Raw genomic sequence first — 21,273 nt, 5'->3', positions numbered from 1 at the left:
TTGAGACCTTGCATCAAAGTTCAAAGTAAATTTTGTTATCAAAGTCCATATAAGTCACTATATACAACCCTGAGATTCATTTTCTTGTGGGCATACTCAGCAAATCTATAGAATAGTAACTATAACTAGATCAGTGAAAGATCAACCGGAGTGCAGAAGACAACAAACTGTGCAAATGCAAATATAAATAAGTAGCAATAAATAATGAGAGCATGAGATAATGAGATAAAGAATCCTTAAATTGAGATCATTGTTTGTGGAAACATCTCAGTGGATAGGAAAGTGAGTGTAGTTATTCCTGTTAATTCAAGAGCCTGATGGTTGAGAGGTAGTAACTGTTCTTGAACCTGGTGGTGCAAGTCCTGAGGCTCTTGTACCTTCTGCCTGATGGCAGCAGCGAGAAGAGAGCATGGCCTGTGGGTGTTGGGGATCTCTGATGACGGATACTGCTTTCCTATGCCATCAGGACTGAAAGTGGAGAAGGAAGATAACTGGCATAAAGAAGAGCAGGGTATTCTGTTTTTTTTGCTCCAGATTCCAGTATGTGCTTCTCTTATATCATCAATATTGGACTGCCTTTAAAGTGTTTTAGCAGCTTTTTGAATTGCTGCACGTCTGCTGTGTGATTCATGGTAATATTATAGCTATTCAAAAGACTGCTAAAATCATAGATTCATGCAATTTGGAAACCAGTCCTTCAGCCTACCAAATCCAGAATGAACATCACTAATCCTATACCAATTCTGGTTTTATTCTCCCCCACATTCCCATGTTCTACCACACCTCTCCACACTAGCAATTCAGGATTGAGCAAGATTGAAAGTTAGATGTATCAGTACTACAGTGAAGTAATGGAAGATAAGGAGGCATGAGAGAGGAGCTGGCTATCGTTGATTAGAAGAGGACACTAGCAGGGATGACAGCAGAACAGCAATGGGTAGAGTTTCTGGGAACAATTTGGAAAACACAGGAAAGATACATCCCAAAGATGAAGAAGGATTCTAAGGGGAGGATGAGGCAATTGTGGCTGACAAGGAGTCAAAGACAACATATAAGGAAAGGAGAGGGCATATTACATAGCAAAAATTTGTGGGAAGTTTGAGGATTGGGAAGCTTTTGAAAACCAGCAGAAGACAGCAAAAAACCCACAAGGAGAGAAAAGATTAAGTATGAAGATAAGCTAGCCAATAATATAAAGAGGAGACTGAAAGTTTTTTCAGACATACAGAGAGTAAAAGAGAAGCAAATGTGAATATTGGACTGCTGGAAAATGATGCTGGGGGATAAAAAATGGTGGATAATCTTAATAAGTATTTTGCATCCATCTTCACTGTAGAAGACACTAGCAGTATGACAGAAATTCGGGAGTGTCAGAGGGTAGAAGTGAGTGTCGTTGCTATTACTTAAAGAAAAGATGCTTCGGAAGCAGAAAAATCTAAAGGTAGATACTATAAATCACCTGGTTCAGATGGACTACACCACAGGGCTCTGAAAGGGGGAGCTAAACAGATTGTGGAGGTATTGCTAATGATCTTTCAAGAATCACTAGAGTCTGGAATGGTTCTGAAAGACTGGAAAATTGCAAATGCCACGCCACTCTAAGAAGTGAGGAAGGTAGAAGAAAGGAAATCATAGGCCCGTTAGCCTGACTTCAGTAGTTGGGAATATGTTGGAGTTCATTATTAAGAATGAGGTTTCGGGATACTTGGTGGTAAGTGATAAAATGGGCCAAAGTCAGCATGGTTTCCTTAAGAGAATATCTTGTCTGACAGATCTATTGGAATTCTTTGAGGAAATAACAGGCAAGACAAAAGAGAGTCAGTGAATGTTGGTTACTTGGATTTTCAGAAGGCCTTTGACAAGGCGTCACACATGGACTGCTTAACAAGATAGGGGCCCATGGTATTACAGGAAAGATACTAGCATGGATGGAAGATTGGATGACTAGAAGGAGGCAAAGGATAGAATAAAGGCATCTTTCCTGGTTGGCTGCCGTTGACACAGGAGTTAGTGTTGGAACCACTTTTTTTCACGTTACACGAGGGATGATTGATAAGTTCGTGGCCTAAGGCAGAACGAGATGAGTTATACAGCTCTCGTTACATGCACATGCAGTTTAACTCTTTGTGATCATGCAGAAAGTTTGAAGTTAATAACTCATCAGATTAGATTAGATTACATTGGATTACATTAGATTACATCTGGAAAAATATTGTATCATTTCTTAATGCATGCATTACTAAATGACAATAAAAGAGGACTGCGCGTCCTCATAATCTAATCTAATCATCAGGGGTGATTGATAAGTTTGTGGGCTAAGGAAGACGGAGATGAGTTATTAACTTCAAACTTTCTGCATAATCACTCAAAGAGTTGAACTACATGTGCATGCAACGAGAGCTGTATAATTCATCTTCTTCTACCTTAGGTCATGAACTTATCAATCACCGATGCTGTGGACACTTTCTGGAGGTCCAAGACCCGTATGCCCCACAACTGCTGGACTAAGAGCGTAAACGTCAGAGAGGACTATGTTGAAAAATAAATGTGCTAGGTTTTCTAAAATTGAATCTGTCTACCTTAGGCCACGAACTTATCAATCACTCCAGGTATATCAATATTTCGGATGACGGAATCGATGGGTTTGTGGCGACTTTTACAGACAATACAAGGATGGGTGGAGTGGAAAGTACTGTTGAGGAAGCAGGGTATCTGCCGAAGGACTTAGACAGATTGGGAGAATGGTCAAAGAAGTGGCAGATGGAATATACTGTAGGGAAGTGTATGGTTATGCTCTATGATAGAAGGAATAAAGGGTGTTTTTTAAATGGGGAGAAAATTCAAAAATCTGAGTTGCACAGGGACCTGTGAGTCCTTCTGCTGGATTCCCTAAAGGTTAATTTGCACGTTGAGTTGGTGGCGAGGAAGACAAATGCATGTTACCATTCCTTTTGAGAAGACTAGAATATAACAGCAAGGATATAATACTGAGGCTTTATAAGGCATTGGTCAGACAACACTTGAGTATTGTGAGCGGTTCTGGGTCCCTTATCTCAGAAATGATGTTCCAGCATTGTAGAGGGTACAGAAGAAGTTCATGAGAATGATTCCAGGAATTAAGTTGTTAATATATATGTAACGTTTGATGGCTCTGGGGCTGTATTTGCTGGGGTTTAGGAGGTGGGATCTCATTGAAACTTATCAAATATTGAAAGGCGTAGATAGAGTGGATATGGAGTAGATGTGTCCTATAGTGGGAGAGTCTAAGACCAGATGGCGTAGCTTCCGATTACAGCGATGTCCATTTAGAACAGAAATGAGGAGGATTTCCTTCAGCTAGAAGCTTAGTGAATCTGTGGAACTCGTTGCCACTGGTGGCTGTGGAGGCCAAGTCATTGAGTATATTTAAAGCAGAGGTTGATAGGTTCTGAATTAATCAGGGCTTCAAAGGTTACGGGGAGAAGGCAGGATAGTGAGGTTGAGAGTGATAATGAATTATCCACCAAGAAATGGTGGAGCAGACTCAATGGGCCGAGTGGCCGAATCCTGCTCATATATGTTAAGGTCTTATGAACTCAGGTCACTATATTTGTAAGGAAGCAGATTCACTGTGCAGTCTAAAATCAGCCCTTACCCAAGCAATGAACTGTCAGTTGTCCTTTGTTTTCAGGGAGCCCTTAAACCTGTTTCGTTGCAAAGGTAATAAGTGATCTAATTTCTAATTTCAAAGCAATTTCTGTGTCTAATTCAAAAGTAATTCTTACTTGATGTTGCTTAAAATGCATTTAAAAGCCATGAATATCTAAAGCTATGTTTGCAAAGAAAGCAGGAGGAGTGATTTATCTTTTTTTGAGTAATTTGGCTTCACTAAACTGTCCTTTGAATAATGATTGTTAGGATATCAACTATATTAAATATGAATATCTCAAAAATTCCCCAAATTTCAGAATGTATGTGACAACTCTGGTGGGAGGAGAGAGAGCAGCGCAGCACGCATGCGCAGCCCTCCGGTGAAAAATGATATCGTATCTGTTAAATAGGGGCCGTGGACAATTCTGATTTGATGGAGACGGACGTGAAAGCACAGAGGAACATCTGGAGAAATTTCTGAAACGCTTGTTCGCTGCTGTTGTTACTGCGCAATCGGGAATCTTCCGGAGGGAAGGCCTCAAATTCCCCAGCTTTGCCTGCTGTTGGCGACCGAGATTGAGGTCGAATCGTTCGGACAGAGATGGCGCTCAGTACTCGGTGTCGGAGAGCTGAATCGGAGGCTCGAAGTTTTCAGATGACTCAGAGTCGGACTGTGGTCAGCATGGCAGGGAGGGTTTTTCTTCCTTCTCCCGTCTACGTGAGATGTGGGACATTTGAGAGACTTTGAACTTTTTACTGTGCTCATGGACTTCTTCATCAAGTTATGGTATTGTTGCACTGTTGTAACTATATTATAATTATGTGCAAACAAAAGGAATTCTGCAGATGCTGGAAATTCAAGCAACACACATCAAAGTTGCTGGTGAACGCAGCAGGCCAGGCAGCATCTGTAGGAAGAGGTTCAGTCGACGTTTCAGGCCGAGACCCTTCGTCAGGACTAACTGAAGGAAGAGTTAGTCCTTCAGTTAGTCCTGATGAAGGGTCTCGGCCTGAAACGTCGACTGCACCTCTTCCTACAGATGCTGCCTGGCCTGCTGCGTTCACCAGCAATTTTGATGTGTGTTGCTTATAATTATGTGGTTTTGTTAGTTTTTTCAGTCTTGGTCTGTCCTGTGTTTTGTGATATCACACCGGAGGAAATATTGTATCATTTCTTAATGCATGCATTACTAAATGACAATAAAAGAGGACTGCATGTCTTCATAATCTAACTGCAGGCTGCCCCCACACACCCTGGGGTGTGTTGTTTGTTGACACAAACAATGCACTTCACTCTGTTTTGCTGTATACATGGCAAATCAACTTGAATTTTGAATCTTGGAAAGGCATTTTGCCAGGTTAGGATTTGCATTATATTTACATTTGAGCAAAGTGTGTTGGTCATTAAATCTTAAGGAACACAAATATTTCAATTTTTAATGAAAAAGAGCTGCTGTTAATCTTGATGATGATTTTGTTTTTTCAGAAGCTGTGTTGAATGTCACCTTTCTAAGGCGGGTGGATCAACAGATGAATGCGAAGAGAAATGCCTGCTCGTTGGTTCTACTGTCAATCAAACAGCAGGTAGTATATTTGATTTCTTAATTGTTTGCAGTAGGAGGTCTCTTCCTAACCCTAAAGTGAAAATATGTAAAATATCTTATTATTAATTTAAGGTAAGTTTCATGGCATGCATTAATGTCAAAATCATAATAATAATCAGTGTGGTTTGTGGATAGGAGCCTGTAGGTCACATTATGGTGTGTCTCTGGTTTCTGGTCATTCCTTTCTTGTTGCTATTTTGACCAGGGTGCACTGGCTCTGCAGCCTGAAGTTAACGAACGACACAAAGCAGACTGAACTGAGCTGAACTGAATATGCCTGAACTGGTTTGATGATTTGTGGTTTCATGTTCCTCGCTCATTTATTTTTTGCCATTTAAGCGATTTGTTCTTTTTTTTTTGCTCCTTGAGGGGGGGTGGGGTTTGATGTTTTTCTTTGAACAGGTTCCATGGTTTTCCTTCTTTGTTTTGTGGCTGTTTTTAAGCATACAGCACTGAGGAAGATGGACGACTTTAGCAAATCAGCACTGGGGTCTGCTAGGGTTTCCTGAGAGATTTTGTGGGTGGGACTTGTTCTGCCCCACCCATAATACTTGATTATGCCCATTCAAGTCCTGCTATCCTTTTGGTTCTGGCCACTCAGCTCCTCTGACCTCAAACAAGAGAAAAATCTGCAATTGCTGGAACTCCGAGTAACACACACAAAATGCTGGAGGATCTCAGCAGGCCAGGCAACATCTATGGAAAAAAATGTACAAGTCAACGTTTCAGCCTGAATCGTCGACTGTACTTTAATCCAAAGATGCTGCCTGGCCTGCTGAGTTCCTCCAGCATTTTGTGTGTTGTCCTCTGACCTCTCATTAACAAGGCATTTTCCCCACAGAACTGCCGCCCACTGGATTTTCTTTTACACTGTTCTCTGGAAACTCTCTAGAGATTGTTGTGCATGGAATTCCCAGGAGATCAGCAGTTCCTGAGGTACTCAAACCACCCCACCTGGCACCAAGAATTATTCCATAGTCGAAATCACTTAAGATCAAATTTCTTCCCCATTCTGATGTTTGGTTTGAACAACAACTGAATCCCTTGACCATATCTACATTCTTCTATGCATTGACATGCTGCCACAAGATTGGCTGATCAGATATTTGCATTAATAAACAGGTATACAGGGGTACCCAATGAAGTGGTAACTGAGTGTAAACGCTTGCTAATATATAATGGAAAGACACACATTTGCTATTCCTTGTAATGTTGAAAATGGATGCAAAATTCTAATGTCTGCATTAATTGTAGATAAAATAAAGAAACTAATCTAAAATATTACTTAAATGAACATTTTACCAAATACTATAACATTGTAAGCTTTGGCCAAAATTGCTAAACATCTGATATTCTGGATATTGTGTTAGGAGTACTGAAGGGGTATCCCTGGATAAATTATTCAAGGTTTTAGGGTTACTCTGCTCCCCCTAAAACCCTTATTGACGTAATGTAGTTCTGACAGTGTAGTCATTGTTATAATGCAGACAATAACTTGTGATCAATAAAACATAATTGCACAGGACTTGTGTGGAAAGGAAGTTATCAATTCAATGCTTGGAAATACATGACATGATATTCCTCAACCTTTAGATGGCCGTGAGACTTGATTGTGTTCTGAGGGGATGACAACTCGAACATCAGGGTACAGGTGTGAATGACTACCTGCCATTAAAGTGTGTTGCAAGTCAAAACTGCAACAGGAGTAGATTCTACGTTGATTCCCGTTGACTATGGTCACTTGGTTGTTTGAGTCATTTAGTTTTTAAATTATTTAACTTTATGTACAGTACTGTGCAAAAGTCTTAGCTATTATATGTAAAATCTCTCTCTCTCTCGGGCTTCCAGCTGGCTATAGGTATCCATTTTAACCGATGTTTCGATGACAGACTCCTCTGTTTTCATCAGAGATGATGCCTAGGCACATCCAATCCAGTGGTGTATAGACCACCGTCATCTGTTCCTCCTGATTGGTTAGTCCTCAACCAATCAGGTTTCTGCTGTCCCACTTCTCGAATTCCAGTTCTTTCTGAGAGCCAGTTCTTCAACTTCGTTATAATTCCTATTCTCTAGTTTCATTTCAATGGCTTCCTTCAGGCAATCCCAAAAGCCATTGTAGTTTTGTGCCATTGAAGTCAAACCCATGGCCATTTCTAACGCAATATTCTACTACTGCTGATTTCTCCAGGAAACCCAAACAGAGACGCCTCCTGTGCTTTTTGATGCGGGTTTTCACCATGTGCCCTGTCTGACTGATATACACTGCTCTGCATTCACAAATAATCCTGTAGACACCAACTGTCCCGAGTCCCTGATTATCTTTGACCCGCACAAGCTGGAATTTCAGCTTCCGTATGGGATGGTGGATGCTATTAATCCAGTATTTCTTCAGGATCCTGGCGATCCTTACAGAAACCATAGAAATATAGGGAAGACAGGCGGTAGCGATGGGCTCCTCGTCGCTGTTAGGTTTCCTGGTTTTTCCATCAGCCCTTTTATGGGAACAATTGATTTCTTTCACCTTGTAGCCATTCTGTAGGAACATCACGTCTAGTCATTTTATCTCCTTGTGGAGATTCTCTTGGTCCAGAATAGTTTATGCACGGTTAATCAAAGTGGAAAGAAACGCTGTCCATTGGGAAGCGTGACGGTGGCTGTTATTGTTGAGGTATAAGTCCGTGTGAGTAGGCTTCTGATAGACGCCATGTCTGAGGCTACCATCTGGTTTCTGTTGTATTAGAACGTCCAGGAATGGGAGACAATCATTCTTCTCTATCTCCATCGTAAATTGAATGTATGGATGTATGCTGTTCAGGTGATTGTGGCACTGTTGGAGTACTTCAGGTCCATGAGGCCACACTACGAACAATTGGTTTATTGATCATTACAGAATGTCTCTCTGGTGCTTCCTGTTCCCTCTTTTCTCCCTTCCCCTTTTCCCCAATCATGATTCCCCTCTCCTTGCCTCCCTCCCACTCTCAGTCCACAACAGAGATCGGGCTTTTCGCACTCAAGTATGTCATGGATTTTTTTTACGGCGGCAGCAGGACATTGCAATATGTAAAATCCTTATTACTACATTACTACAGTACCGTGCAAAAGTCTTAGGTACTCTTGCTATATATATAGAATAGAAACAGTGAGAGAAGCATTTACGCAACTGTGCAAAAGTCACATATATATGGGCACGCACGCGCGCGCGCACACACACACACACACACACACACATATACACATATATATATATGTGACTTTTGCACAGTTGTGTAAATGCTTCTTTCACTGTTTCTATTTTCTTTTTAGAAACACTCTCTAAAAGGTTTTTATCTCCTCAACCTCTGCACCACAGATTCAGATGCAGTTTCCAGGCAGCAACTAGGCTTCAAGCTGTGTAGAACAGAGGTTCTATCTCTCTGATATTTGGAGACATTAAAAAAAATAAAATAAAGCAGATAATTGAAAATATGGTGTAAAATAATATTTCAAAAGACATGCAAGGAAATATCAAATTACAACATCAACCTTCTCCTTTGGCACCTCATCTGAACTACATCATAATTATCATCAAAGGATCTCAGTTTCTTTTCACCAGCCTGACACAGGATCTGAGGTAAATTCTAATACGACAAGGTCCTGTTACTGGACACAATGGGACCGTGGCCAGTTCCCTTGAGAACTGCTGCTCTCAGCCAACAAGAATTGTTTCATGATTTGCTGATGTAAACCCAGGCTTACTCAGCGGTCAGTATTTTTACTGGAATCTGGCTGAACCTCCAACCCACAAGAGGTGGAGCCAGCTTTTAGACCTCTTTGATTCCTTTAGGAATCAGATGAGTTAAGTCCAACTCATCTTGCACACAGGCAGTTTATACTGATGCAAATTCTAGACTCATTTTATTGGGGTGGTGAAATTTATTGGTAATAGATATGTGTGGTACTTTTTGCCAGACAGTTAGAGTGTAGCTATAGAGACGTATTGTTGCAATTATACACGTTACTGGTGAGTACTTTTGACAGTTTTGATCTACTCATTTAACAAAGGATACACTGGTAATGGGAAACAGTCCAAAAGATTCACAGAGTTAAGTCCTGGGATGAGAGAGGTGTCCTATCTTGATAAGCTAGAGGGATATTGCTTGGGCGAAGGTTGGAAACCTGGAGTCCACAGTCCCTTGGTTAATGGCAAGGATCCATGGCATAAAAAAGGTTGGGATTCCCTGGTTTAGAAGAATAAGGGGTGATTATATTGGAAGATATAAGATCCTAAAGGTGACTGTAGACTTTGAGATATTTCCACTAGAGGGAGAATTTGAATTGGGGGGGGGTCAAATAATTAGAATTAGTTACAAATCAGGGAGGAGTCATCTTAAACTGATAGTTGTCAGATTTTTTTTTTCTCTCTTAGCGATGTGAATCTCTGTCCATTAAGTCTCATCTCTGAAAACGAGCAAAATTGCCTCTGTAGTGTCAAATGGAATTGTGAAATTGTTCAAGTATGGAACTTAAGTTAATTTGAATAATGAATACTTAATTTTCCAAAAAATCATAAATCAGTATAGATATGCTTTATTGGCTCTTTAATGCTTTTAAGCAAAATAATAGTTTTATCTGTTTAAATATTATTGCTATTCTGGTACTTATTTTGAAAGTTTTAAAATGCTATACTTATGCAATAAGCATACACAACAGTTCATTTCTATGTGACAGGAGAACACACATCATTGTACAATAGTCTGTTTTATTATTTCAGATGGTATCATTGCACTTTGGTAAAATATTCAGTTTATTATTATACTGTACTTTATTTCCCACTCAGGATCAATAACGTATTATTATTATTATATCTACTTAAAATACTCAGTCCATCTGTAGAATTTCAATATCATTTTGATTATATGATTGGCTATTGTGTAACATAATTGAGACATATTTATTGTTAGAACTGACAGTTTTGCAACATGTGAAATATTGGCCATCAAATGCAGCAGAAAGTTTGTGATTAATGCTTAAGGACTCTGCACTCCCAATTTTATTAAAGCCGTGCTGAAGAAAGATTCACTCATGCCTTTGTTGGCTACTGCTGCTGGACCACACATGGTGTTACTAAAGTGAACAAGAGCTGAGAATCGTTTGTAATAATCCATTTGAGTGGAAGATGGGATTCCAAAGTGTTATACCAATAGATTATTTAATTAGTCATGCATAGAAAAATTTAGCTGTTTAGGAGAGCTTTCAAATAGTTTCAGTATGAGTTCACTAACTTTTGAAATTATATTTGAATCTGACTGTATATTTTCAAACTATTTTTATAGACTTTGAAGAAAACCAAGCTACCTACTGTACTTTGAAAAGCAGCAATGACTGTAAAATGTCATTTCATTTACTTAAATATGAAAATGGAGAATCACTTCTTTTTGACCTTGAACAATATGGTAAGATTAACAGTAGATAGTTTCATATCCGTGCATAAAAGCCTGGTACATTTCTGTCATGCCACAAGATGTGAGGCAAAAATAACCAATTTTCAAAAATGAGTATGAATCTGTTAAATTACATTAAGTACAGTCCAAATGTTACTTGTCACACTTCAGTTTTCAACACCATTTCTAGAGAAAATTTCCAAGTCACATTCAATTAAGTGAAAGGTTCTGTTGATGAGACAGGAATAATTAAGAGATGAATGCACAAGCATCATAGCAACCAATACATTGTGAAGATACATTAAAAAAATCCTGGAAATATCCAGTAAGTCAGGTAGCTTTGTGAAGAGTGAATCACTGGATAATGTTGTAGCCCAGTGACTTTTTATCAGAACCAGGCAGAACACTAGAGCATCACAATATTACAAATTGGGATGTCATGTTGAAGGCATTGTTGAGGCCTAATTTGGAGTATTGTGTGCAGTTTTAGTCATCTATCTACAGGAAAGATCTAAATAAGATTGGAAGAGTGCCAAGAAAATTTACAAGATGTTGCTGGGACTGGAGGACCTGAGTTATAATGAAAGATTGAATAGGTTCGAACCTTATTCCCGAGAGTGTAGAAGATTGAAAGGTGATTTGATAGTGGTGTACAACATTGAGGAGTATAGAAAGAGGAAAAAGCCTGCTTGCACTTACCCTGAGGTTGGGTGAGACTACAATTAGAAGTCATGGATTAAGGGTAAAAGGTGAATTTTTTTAAGGGAATGTGAGAGAGTGGTGAGAGTGTGGAATGAGCTGCCAGCGCAAGTAGTGCATGCGAGCTCGATTTCAATGTTTAAGAGAGGTCTGGATAGATATGCAATGGGAAGGGTATGGAGGGCTGAGGTCCAGGTGCAGGTCAATGGCATTAGGCAATTTAAATGGTTCAGCATGGACTGGATGGGCAGAAGGGCCTGTTTCTGTGCTGTAGTTTTCTGTGACTCTGCAGCAGGTTAAATAACTAATCAGACATTAATCGTCAGAGAACATTTGATCTCAAAAAGGAATAGGTATGTCGCAGACAAACTACTTCGAATAACTTTAAAAAGCAAAAGCTGCTGATGTTGAATACCTGAACTGTAAAAAGCAAGTGCTGAAAGTGTGTGAGTTTCACTTTGAAGTGGCAAGAGTGAGATCCGTTGAGAGAGCTGAAACCATTGAAAAGTGCAAGTCTCATTGTGTTGGGTATCACTTCGAAGTAGCGAGAGCAAGGTCCGTGTGAGAGCGGGAACCATTGAAAAAAGCGATTCTTCTTGTATGTGAGTTTCACTTGGGCCAATAAAAGGAAGTGAGGTTTAAGCAGACTGGTCGTTGTGGGAGTGGCCATAGTATGAGTCGACAGATTTAGAGTGGGGAACTGAGGCTTTAGCGAGAAGAGGGAGGAGGCCAAGGTCCCAGAGAAAATTTTGGAGCAGCCATTGTGTGAGTGGGCTGGTGTAGGATTCTGAGGTCCGAGGATTTGGCAGGAGGCTCAGGTGAGTAGCAGGTAAAGACAGGTAAGCTTCTGTTATTGTGGTTAACTAAAAAGATACCAAATTACAACCAACTAAATAAAATTGGGATGCAGGATCAGGTGATGTGTTGTAGCTGCATGACACGGAAGCTGGTGACACCCCATTGTGGCTCCCGGTGCTCACATCTGTAGATTGCTCGAGGAATTGTGGCTCAAAGTTGATCACCAGGAATCTGAGCTTCAAACTTGGTGATGCATTAGGGAGGGGGAAAAGATCCTGCACACTGTGCTTGAAGAACCTATTGGATTAGCTTCAAATTTGGTCTATGGCCAGGGACAAGAGAATGTGGCTGTGAATGAGGCAGGTAGGGGAGTCTTAGAGGCAGTGCTGAACAGGCCTCAGCCCTTGAGCTTGCCCAACGGGTCTGAGATTGTTGCTCTCTTTGAGGATCAGTATGGGGGCTAGAGGAACGATGTGTATGGCACCATGGTTCAGGAAGCCATTCAAGAGCAGGGAGTGAAGAGAAATGTAGTTGTAATTGGGGATAACATTGTCATGGGAAAAAAACATAGTCCTCTGTTTCGAGAATTGAAACTGAAGGCTTTGATGTCTGCCCAATGCGTGGGTTTGGGGCATATCATCTGACCTGCAGAGGAATTTGGAATGGGAGGTGAAAAATCCAGTTGCTGTGGTCTATATCAGTACCAGTTATGCAGGAAAAACAAGGAAATAGGTTACGTTGAAGGAATTTGAGCAGTGAGGGATTAAACTAAAACAAAGCACCAACAAGGTAATAATCTCTGGATTTACTTGAATGACGTGCAAGTTGATGTAGGGTTGATAAAATTGAGAGCTAAATGCGTGGCTCGAAGTCTGGTGTAGAAGAAGTAGGTTTGAATTTGTGGAACATCGGCACCAGTATTGGGGAAAGAAGGAGTTGTTCTGATGGGACAGGCTCCATCTGAAGCATGCTGGGACCAGGGTCCTGGCAAATCAGAAAACTTGGGCTGTGAATAGGTCTTTAAGTGAAATAGTGGGGGGAGCGACCAATAGAACGACAAAGTATAGGTAAAGTAAAAAGGAAGGAGAGTGCAAGGGATGTCTGCAGAATAGAGAACAAGACAAAAAGTTTAGAAAGGGATATGAATTTAATGGCATACAATATGGAGACAAAATTGAAAGGAAGGGTGGTGAAAACAGGACTGAAGGTGTTATATTTGAATACATGCAGCATACAGAATAAGGCAGATGATCTTGTAGCAAAGTTAAAAATTGTCAGGTATGACATTGTAAGATATTCTTTCAATAACGAGAGAAAAGATAAAATGTAAAGTTAAGCTACCCAATAATATAAAAGAGGATGCCAAAGGATATATAAATAGTAAAAGAGCCAAGCCTGGACATTGGACCACTGGAAAATGATATTAGAGAGGTAGTAATGGGGAACAAAAAAATGGTGGATGAACAGATTAAGAATTTTGCATCAGTCTTTCACAGTGAAGATTGATGCAAAACTTCAATATTCCCTGCCATTGACTTGCATTTAATGCCTAGACTGTGAAGAAAAATGTGGCATGTTTAAAAGAGAACAAAACGCTTAAGCAACGCATACAAAATGCTGGAGGAACTCAGCACCAGGCAGCATCTATGGAAGTGAATAAACAGAGTAAACAGTAAATTAAATTAAATTAAACTCATGAGTTTTGAAGAAGAATCTTGGCCCAAAACATTGACTGTTTACTCTTTTCCATAGGTGCTGCCCGGCCCGCTGAGATCCTCCAACATTTTTATGTGTGTTGCCTTAGATTTCCAGCATCTGAAGATTTTCTCATGTTTGAAATCCTATACTTAGATCAGTTTTTGGTTGGCTAGAGAGAACAGAACCCAGTGGAAATTGAAACAGCACAATATCATTATCATTATCAACAACATGTTGAAACATTTTGTTCCTTTCACAGAATGTCCTTTGCCACCAAATGTTTCTATGATAGTTTTGGGAATTTCTTTGGCTATCCTTGTTGTTGGATTGGTTATTCTCTTTATCTGGAAAATGTTTATATCCATTCATGACCGCAAAGAGGTAGCCAAATTTGAAGCGGAACGAGCAAAGGCTAAATGGCAAACGGTATGTATATATTGTATATATGTAATGTAATTCTGGAACATAAAACACTTGAAAATCTATAAGTTAAAGCCATGCATAGTTCTGCCAAATACATAAAGCTATTGTAGATAATGTAGCATTTACTACTAAGAGCCAATTTGATAAGAGTATATATAAATTTCAGAACTGATTTCTGTTACTAATATTACTGATATGATTGTAATATAACTTGAAATAGTAATGAACTATAGCTTACAATAAACCACAGCAATAGAGGTAGTTCAGAATTGCTTCGCTGGCTTAGTATGCAACACCTTATAAATGTTTCTAACACTTCTTACTGAATTTATATATTTTGTATTTTCAGGGCACAAACCCACTTTACAAGGGTTCAGTTTCCACATTTAAAAATGTGACCTACAAACGTGATTATGAAAAAATGGAATTTACTACATTTAGGAATTAATCATTAATTTATTGGAATATAGTAAGTTCTACAACAAGGACAAATGTATCTTTTTATTTCTTGTGATCTCCAGTACAGCTATATTTACCTGTTAAACCTGTTTTAGTTGCCTGCCTACCATGTGTAGGGATCACAAGAACATATGTATATTTTGAATATTTTATGTATATTTTGGAGTGCTTGTGATGATCAGGATGTGAAATCTTGGGGAAATATATTCATCTTGTGTGATAATATTGGAACTGATTTATTATTGTCATATGTACTGAGGTGCAGTGAAAAGCTTGTCTTGCACACTGTTCATACCGATCAAGTCGTTTCACAGTGTACTGAGGTATTACAAGGTAAAACAATGACAGAATGCAGAATAAAGTGTGACAACTGTGGAGAAAGTACAGTGCAGGTAGACAGATGCAAATTTCCAAGTAAATTTATGATCAAAGTACATGTACAAGCCTAAGATTCAATTTCTTCCAGGCATGATCAATAAATCCATAACAAAATAATAACCATAATAAAATTAATAAAGGACCACACTAATTTGGGCATCCAACCAGTGTGCAAAAGACATAGGCATAGTCATACTTTATTGATCCTGGGGGAAATTGGTTTTCGTTACAGTAGCACCATAAATAATTAAATAGTAATAAAAACATAAATAATTAAATAGTAATATGTAAATTATGCCAGGAAATCCAACTGTGCAAATATAAACAGAAAAAAATAATAATAATTAAGTAAACAATACATATCCAGAATATGAGATGAAGGATCCTTGAAAATGTCCATTGGTTGTGAGAACATTTCAATGATGGGGTAAGTGAAGTTATCCCCTTTGGCTCAAGAGCCTGATGGTAGAGGGGTAATAACTGTTCCTGAACCTGGTGTTGTGAGTCCTGAGGCTCCTGTACCCCCGTCTTGATGGCAACAGTGAGAAGAGAGCATGACCTGGGTGGTGGGGATCCCTGATGATGGATGCTGCTTTCATCCAGGTGCAAGGTAGATTGTGAAGTCAGGAGTCCATTATTAGGGAACCATTCAATAATCTTCTAACAGTGGTCCTGAAGCTGTCCTTAAGCCTGGTGGTACGTGCTTTCAGGCTTTTGTACGGTTTGCCCAATGAGAGAGGGAAGAAGAAAAAATGTCTGAGATGTGGATAATATAGAGACAGTGCAGAGGAGATTCACAAGGATGTTGCCTGGATTGGAGGGCGTAACTTATGAGAATAGGTTGAGTGTACTTGGCCTTTTCTCCTTGGAGCAACAGAGGATGAGAGGTGACCTGATAGAGGTGTATAAGATGATGAGGAGCATTGATCATGTGGATAGCCAGAGGCTTTTTGCCAGGGTTGAAATGGCTAACATGGGGGGGCGTAGTTTTAAGGTGCTTGGAAATAGGTACCGAGGGGATGTCAGGAGTTAGGTTTTTCACACAGAGTGGTGGGTGCGTAGAGTGCACTGCCGGTGGCAGTTACAATAGGGTCTTTTAAGAGCCTCTTAGATAGGTACATGGAGCTCAGAAAAATAGAGGGCTATGCACTAGGGAAATTCTAGGCAGTCTCTAGAGTAGGTTACATGGTCGGCACAACATTGTGGGCCGAAAGGCCTGTAATGTGCTGTAGATTTCTATGTCCTATGTGTGGTGTCGTCAATTATACCAGCTGCTTTACTGAGGCAGCAAGAATTATAGACCGGTTCCATGGAGGGGATCTGGTTTGTGTGATGCACTGGGCTGTGTCCTTAAGTCACAAGAGTTTCTTGCAGTCATGGGCAGAACAATTGCTACTACCAATCCAGGATCAATCTAGATAAGATGCTTTCTATGATGAATTTAAAAAAATTGTCAAGGGCTGATGGTGACACCAAATTTCTAGAACCACTGGTGAGCTTTCTTGATCGCGGTATCTACACGGTTGAACCAGGGCAGGCTGTTGGTGATGTCCACTCCTAGGGAGTCAAGGCTCTCAATCCTCTTGAGCTCAGTCCTGTTGATAGAGACAGGAACATGTGCAACAGATTGTCCATTTATTGTCTCAGCACTTACACTCACTTAATGCAGCGAAGTGATTGAGGCAGTACAATCGTCACCATCGTTATGTGTCGTGCCGTTTAACCTGGGCGATATCATGGTCCCGTGACCATGATTGCTCTTGGCAAATTTCTCTAAAGAAGTGGTTTGCCACTGCCTTCTTCTGGACAGTGTGTTTACGAGACAGGTGACTCCAGCCATTATCAATACTCTTCAGAGATTGCCTGGCATCAGTGGCCATATAATCAATACTTGTGATGTGCACCGTCTGCTCATACGACCATTCACCACCTGCTCCCATGGCTTCACATGACCCTGATTGGGGGGGCAAAGGGACTACACCTTGCCCAAATGTGATCTACAGTCTATCAGAGGGAAGGAATACCTTACAAAATCTAAAAGACACTGGGACACGTACAGGTAGGAACAGCTCAGGTGGATATGGACCAAAGAGAGGCAAATGTTACCCACTTAAATGGGCATCTCTATTTGCATGGACAAGCTTTAAGTTCAGTTAAATCCTCTAGTGCCTTCTCTTTATTATAATATGTTACATATCTCACTCTCAAATATTGGTTTCCCGATATTTCTGATTAATTGATAGTTTCCTCAGCACAATTGCTTAACAGTTATTTCCTTATACTTTGTACTTTTATACTTTATTGTCGCCAAACAATTGATACTAGAGTGTACAATCATCACAGCGATATTTGATACTGCTCTTCGTGCTCCCTGGAGTACAAGTCAATAGTAAATATTAAAAACTTAAATTATAAATCATAAATAGAAAAGGGAAAGTAAGGTAGTGCAAAAAAACCAAGAGGTGGGTCCAGATATTTGTCCTCTAATATTAATCCAACTAAAAATGCTTCCTATAAACTGCAGGAGCCATGTATCTATTTTCTATTTTGTCTTGCGTGTTTGTTATGGCTCATGGTAATTTGTCACACGGGTTGGGTATGTGGTGGAAGCTAATGAGTATAGTTACGTATTCACACTTTGTCTTAGTTTAGTTTAGTTGAGAGGGAGTGAGCCGGGGGTGATATTTTCTTGTTGACTGCGTAGTTACGCTTAATTATGCTAATTTGAATGCTAATTACTCATTTCATTACATTGCTATTTTAGTTTCGTTAGTTTTTTTTTAAATCACTGTAAGATCATTCATCTTTGCAGGTTTCAAAATAAAGGAATGAATGTATATTTTGGACTTCAAACTCAGAAGCGCAATTCCCGTACTCAGTCTCTCAGCAGTTTTGGTTTGCTTTTCAAGTAACCGCTACATAAAGTACATGTAATGCAACCTACAGCTAGTTTATTACACAACATCTAAAATGCAAGCTACTCGCCCTTGTGTGGTCCCTTAGATTTGATCCTTTCTTCAGTTTTAGCTCTTCTAGTACTGGTAAATAATACAATAACTATCAAATTAATGTGGAAGAATATGTTTTATGTAATGTTCCAATGTTCTGGCCAGTATTTGTGCTAATTATCAAGTCATTGTGATATGTCTGTTTGTGGGAGCTAATTTGGGTAATTTGTCTTTCAAGTTTCTTTTTATATATTATGAAAGTAATTTCACTTCTTAAAAAAAAGTTTAGGATAGCCCAAGTTTTATAGACACTCTCTGACTTCATTCTGGAGGGGAATTCATTGATGAAGCCACTGAGAACGACTGAATCAAGGATGTAGCCCTGCCATCCTTTCTTCTACAAGGTATGGCCCTAATCAGCTGGGAGCCAATCCGTTTGCCCCTGCTTCCTAAAGTCTTCTGTATCGTTTGGGTTTCCTGATGCCAAGCTCTCTCCAGAATCAGTTCTCCTATCCTTATTGGACAATAAGGTCATGAACCAAATCCATGGCTTTGGTGAGCAGATACTCTGTCTGGTCATAGACAGCAACAAAGTGAAGAGACGATGGATGCATCCGCTTTTTTGTGGATAGCACCTGCTTTAGTAATTTTCCATCTTAAGAAGTAGACATCTTTTTTTGGATGGTTTAGTATTATATAGTTGTATGGCGGGGTGGAGATGTGTCTCTACCAAAGAAGGTATAAGGCACTCCTTCCCTCCTCTAGCCTGCGGGTCACACGTGGGCGAGGTGTAGCACCTGCTTAACCCCCGATCAGGATCACGTGAAGCCATGGGAGCAGGTGGTGGATGGTCGTATGAGCAGCTGGTGCACATCACAAGACCTGGTTATGCAACCACTGATGCCAGGCGGACAATCTCTGAAGTGTACTGATAATGGCTGGAGTCCCCTATCTTGTAAAGACACTGCCCAGAAGAAGGCAATGGCAAATCACTTCTGTAGAAAAATTTGCCAAGAATAATCACGATCATGGAAAGACTGTGATCACCTACGTCATATGGCATGGCACATAATGAGCAAACGAGTATTATCTATATTGTACTGCTTCCATTGTTTCAGCTATTTAAGATGCATGGAGTCTTTGTTGTGTTTTTCTCCTGGTTGGCAGCCTACCTTATGTGCTGCTGGCAGTTGTTTCCTGTTTAGCGGCATGATAGTGACAGAAATAAGACTTTTGGAAGCTGCTTCTTCTACAAATGGAAGCTCTGTTGTGAGCCATCGGCAATTTCATGATGTTGGATTACATCTACGCTGCTTGAGGTGATCATCTGTGTGACGATGCTGTTGGTTCCATTCAGAGCCCTTTTCTGTTTGCAAGATGGCACCAAGCTGTGACCTCAGTCGCAGCTCATATTTGGTTGTTTTTTTTTCATTGCTTTCTAGGTTCATAAAGATGGCCTTGGGGACCGAGAGCAGTGTTGGGGGTCAGGTTAGTGTTTAGGGACATGGATGTGAGTGAATTAGAGACCATTCCGGAGTCTCCACTTTCCAAGGCCAGTGACATAGACGTAGACATCGATGGTTGGATGTCTGGTCGATAGAAAGTGAACGAGGGGCTACCAATTCAGTAAGTTGTCTGGAGTCAGAATTCTACTTGGGAGGAGGAATGTGTTCCAATGATCTGCCAGGTTTGCAAAGCAGCGAGACTGGAGTTTGTAGCCTCATGTTGGAGAACCATCATCCGCGAGTCCAGAGTTCGAAGCCTAGTGTTCAGTGATTGGCGTGTTCTGTGATCGATGCCAAGTATCAAGGCTCAGGGGTCAAATCGGAAATCCAGAAGTCGAGGCCCATTGGCCGGAGCTGAGCGTGTGAATCTTTGCAAGGCTGCTGGCGAAGTCAGAACCCAGTGTCTGCGGGTCAGAGTCCACTGGGGGCTTGTCTTGAGGTTAAAGGACTGTGTATGTGGGTGGGAGGGAGAAATGGGGTTTCTTTTGTTGCTTGCTGTATTGTGTTTTGTTGTGTCTGTGCTGTGGGTGCTGGTTGTTAAGGCAAACAACATATTCCCCTGTAGGTATGTTCTTGTGTACACATATTAAATAAACTTGAGTCTTGAGACTTGAACCTTCTACAAAGAAGTACATCCATGTTTTCTCGCAATACACCTAACAATGATTTCAACACTACTTCCTTTTACAGCATACCAACTCTAGCTTTGGAAAGACTCCGGCCACATTTGAATGTAGATTTTTTTTTAATTTCCCCATTCAACTTCCATTATATTGTCTGAATATTTACCATGAGAGCTCTTGAATATTCTGCTCAAAATATCACAGTCCAGATGGAGATTTGATAAAGATTTACAAAATTATGAGGGATATAGAGAGGGTAAATACAAGCAGGCTTTTCCCACTGAGGTTGGGTGCAAAAACAACCAGAGGTCAAGGGTGAAGGGTGAAAAGTTTAATAGGAACATGAGGGGAAACTTCTTCATTCAGAGGGTCATGAGAGTGTGGAATGAGCTGTCTGCACAAGTGGTGCATCCAAACTGGATTTCACATTTAAGTGAAGTTTGGATATATACTCGGATAATAGGGGTATGGAGGCCTATGGTCTCGGTGCTGGTTGATGGGAGAAGGCAGCTTAAATGGTTTCAGCATGGACTAGATGGGCTGAAATGCCTGTTTCTGTGCTGTACTTCTCTCTGACCCTATGACACTATACTTGAAGAACTTCTGTGTGTTTCACCTATAATGCGTATAGCCCTCTTGTTAGTGTTAGTTTACTGAATAATGCAGCTATTAGTCTGTTTGATGTCATGGTCTCCGTAGACCAATCACTTAACAGGGCAACACATACAAAATGCTGCAGAAACGCAGTAGGCCAGGCAGCATCTATGGAAAAAGATACAGTTGACTTTTCGAGCCAAAACTCTTTAACAGGATTGGAGGAAAAATGCTGAGGAGTAGATTTAACAGGTGGGGGGAGGGGAGAGAGAAACACCGGGTGATAGGTGAAACTTGGAGGGGGAGGGATGAAGTAAAAAGCTGGGAAGTTGATTGGTGAAAGAGCTAGAAAGCCATGGAAGAAAGAAAAAGGGGGAGAAGCACCAGAGGGAGGCGATGGGCGGGCAAGGAGATAAGGAGAGGATGGGAAATGATGAAGTAGGGCATTAAAAGAAGTTTGAGAAATCAATGTTCAAAGTCACGTAATAGGGCAG

At 40.4% G+C, this 21,273-nt stretch overlaps 1 protein-coding gene across 2 annotated transcripts in view; it reads left to right on the top strand.

The window, feature by feature from the left end:
- itgb6 (integrin, beta 6) overlaps nt 1–21,006 on the top strand; it is a 66,038-nt gene extending 45,032 nt beyond the window's left edge. The window contains exons 12-16 of one of the 2 annotated variants that reach the window (XM_072262016.1): nt 5,117–5,214; nt 10,547–10,666; nt 14,109–14,275; nt 14,622–14,741; nt 17,922–21,005. In XM_072262016.1, coding sequence (XP_072118117.1) covers nt 5,117–5,214; nt 10,547–10,666; nt 14,109–14,275; nt 14,622–14,720 — 484 coding nt within the window. In that variant the 3' untranslated portion in view covers nt 14,721–14,741; nt 17,922–21,005. Of the gene's footprint in view, nt 1–5,116; nt 5,215–10,546; nt 10,667–14,108; nt 14,276–14,621 lie in introns of both variants that reach the window. The other variant, XM_072262015.1, reaches the window with a different exon arrangement.
- The last annotated feature ends 267 nt before the right edge of the window (nt 21,007–21,273 follow it).

This window comes from Mobula birostris, chromosome 6 (assembly GCF_030028105.1).
Source record: "Mobula birostris isolate sMobBir1 chromosome 6, sMobBir1.hap1, whole genome shotgun sequence".
NCBI classification, from domain to species: domain Eukaryota; kingdom Metazoa; phylum Chordata; class Chondrichthyes; order Myliobatiformes; family Myliobatidae; genus Mobula; species Mobula birostris.
The sequence above is the reverse complement of the archived record's forward strand: the minus strand, read 5'-3'. Positions and strand labels throughout refer to the sequence as shown.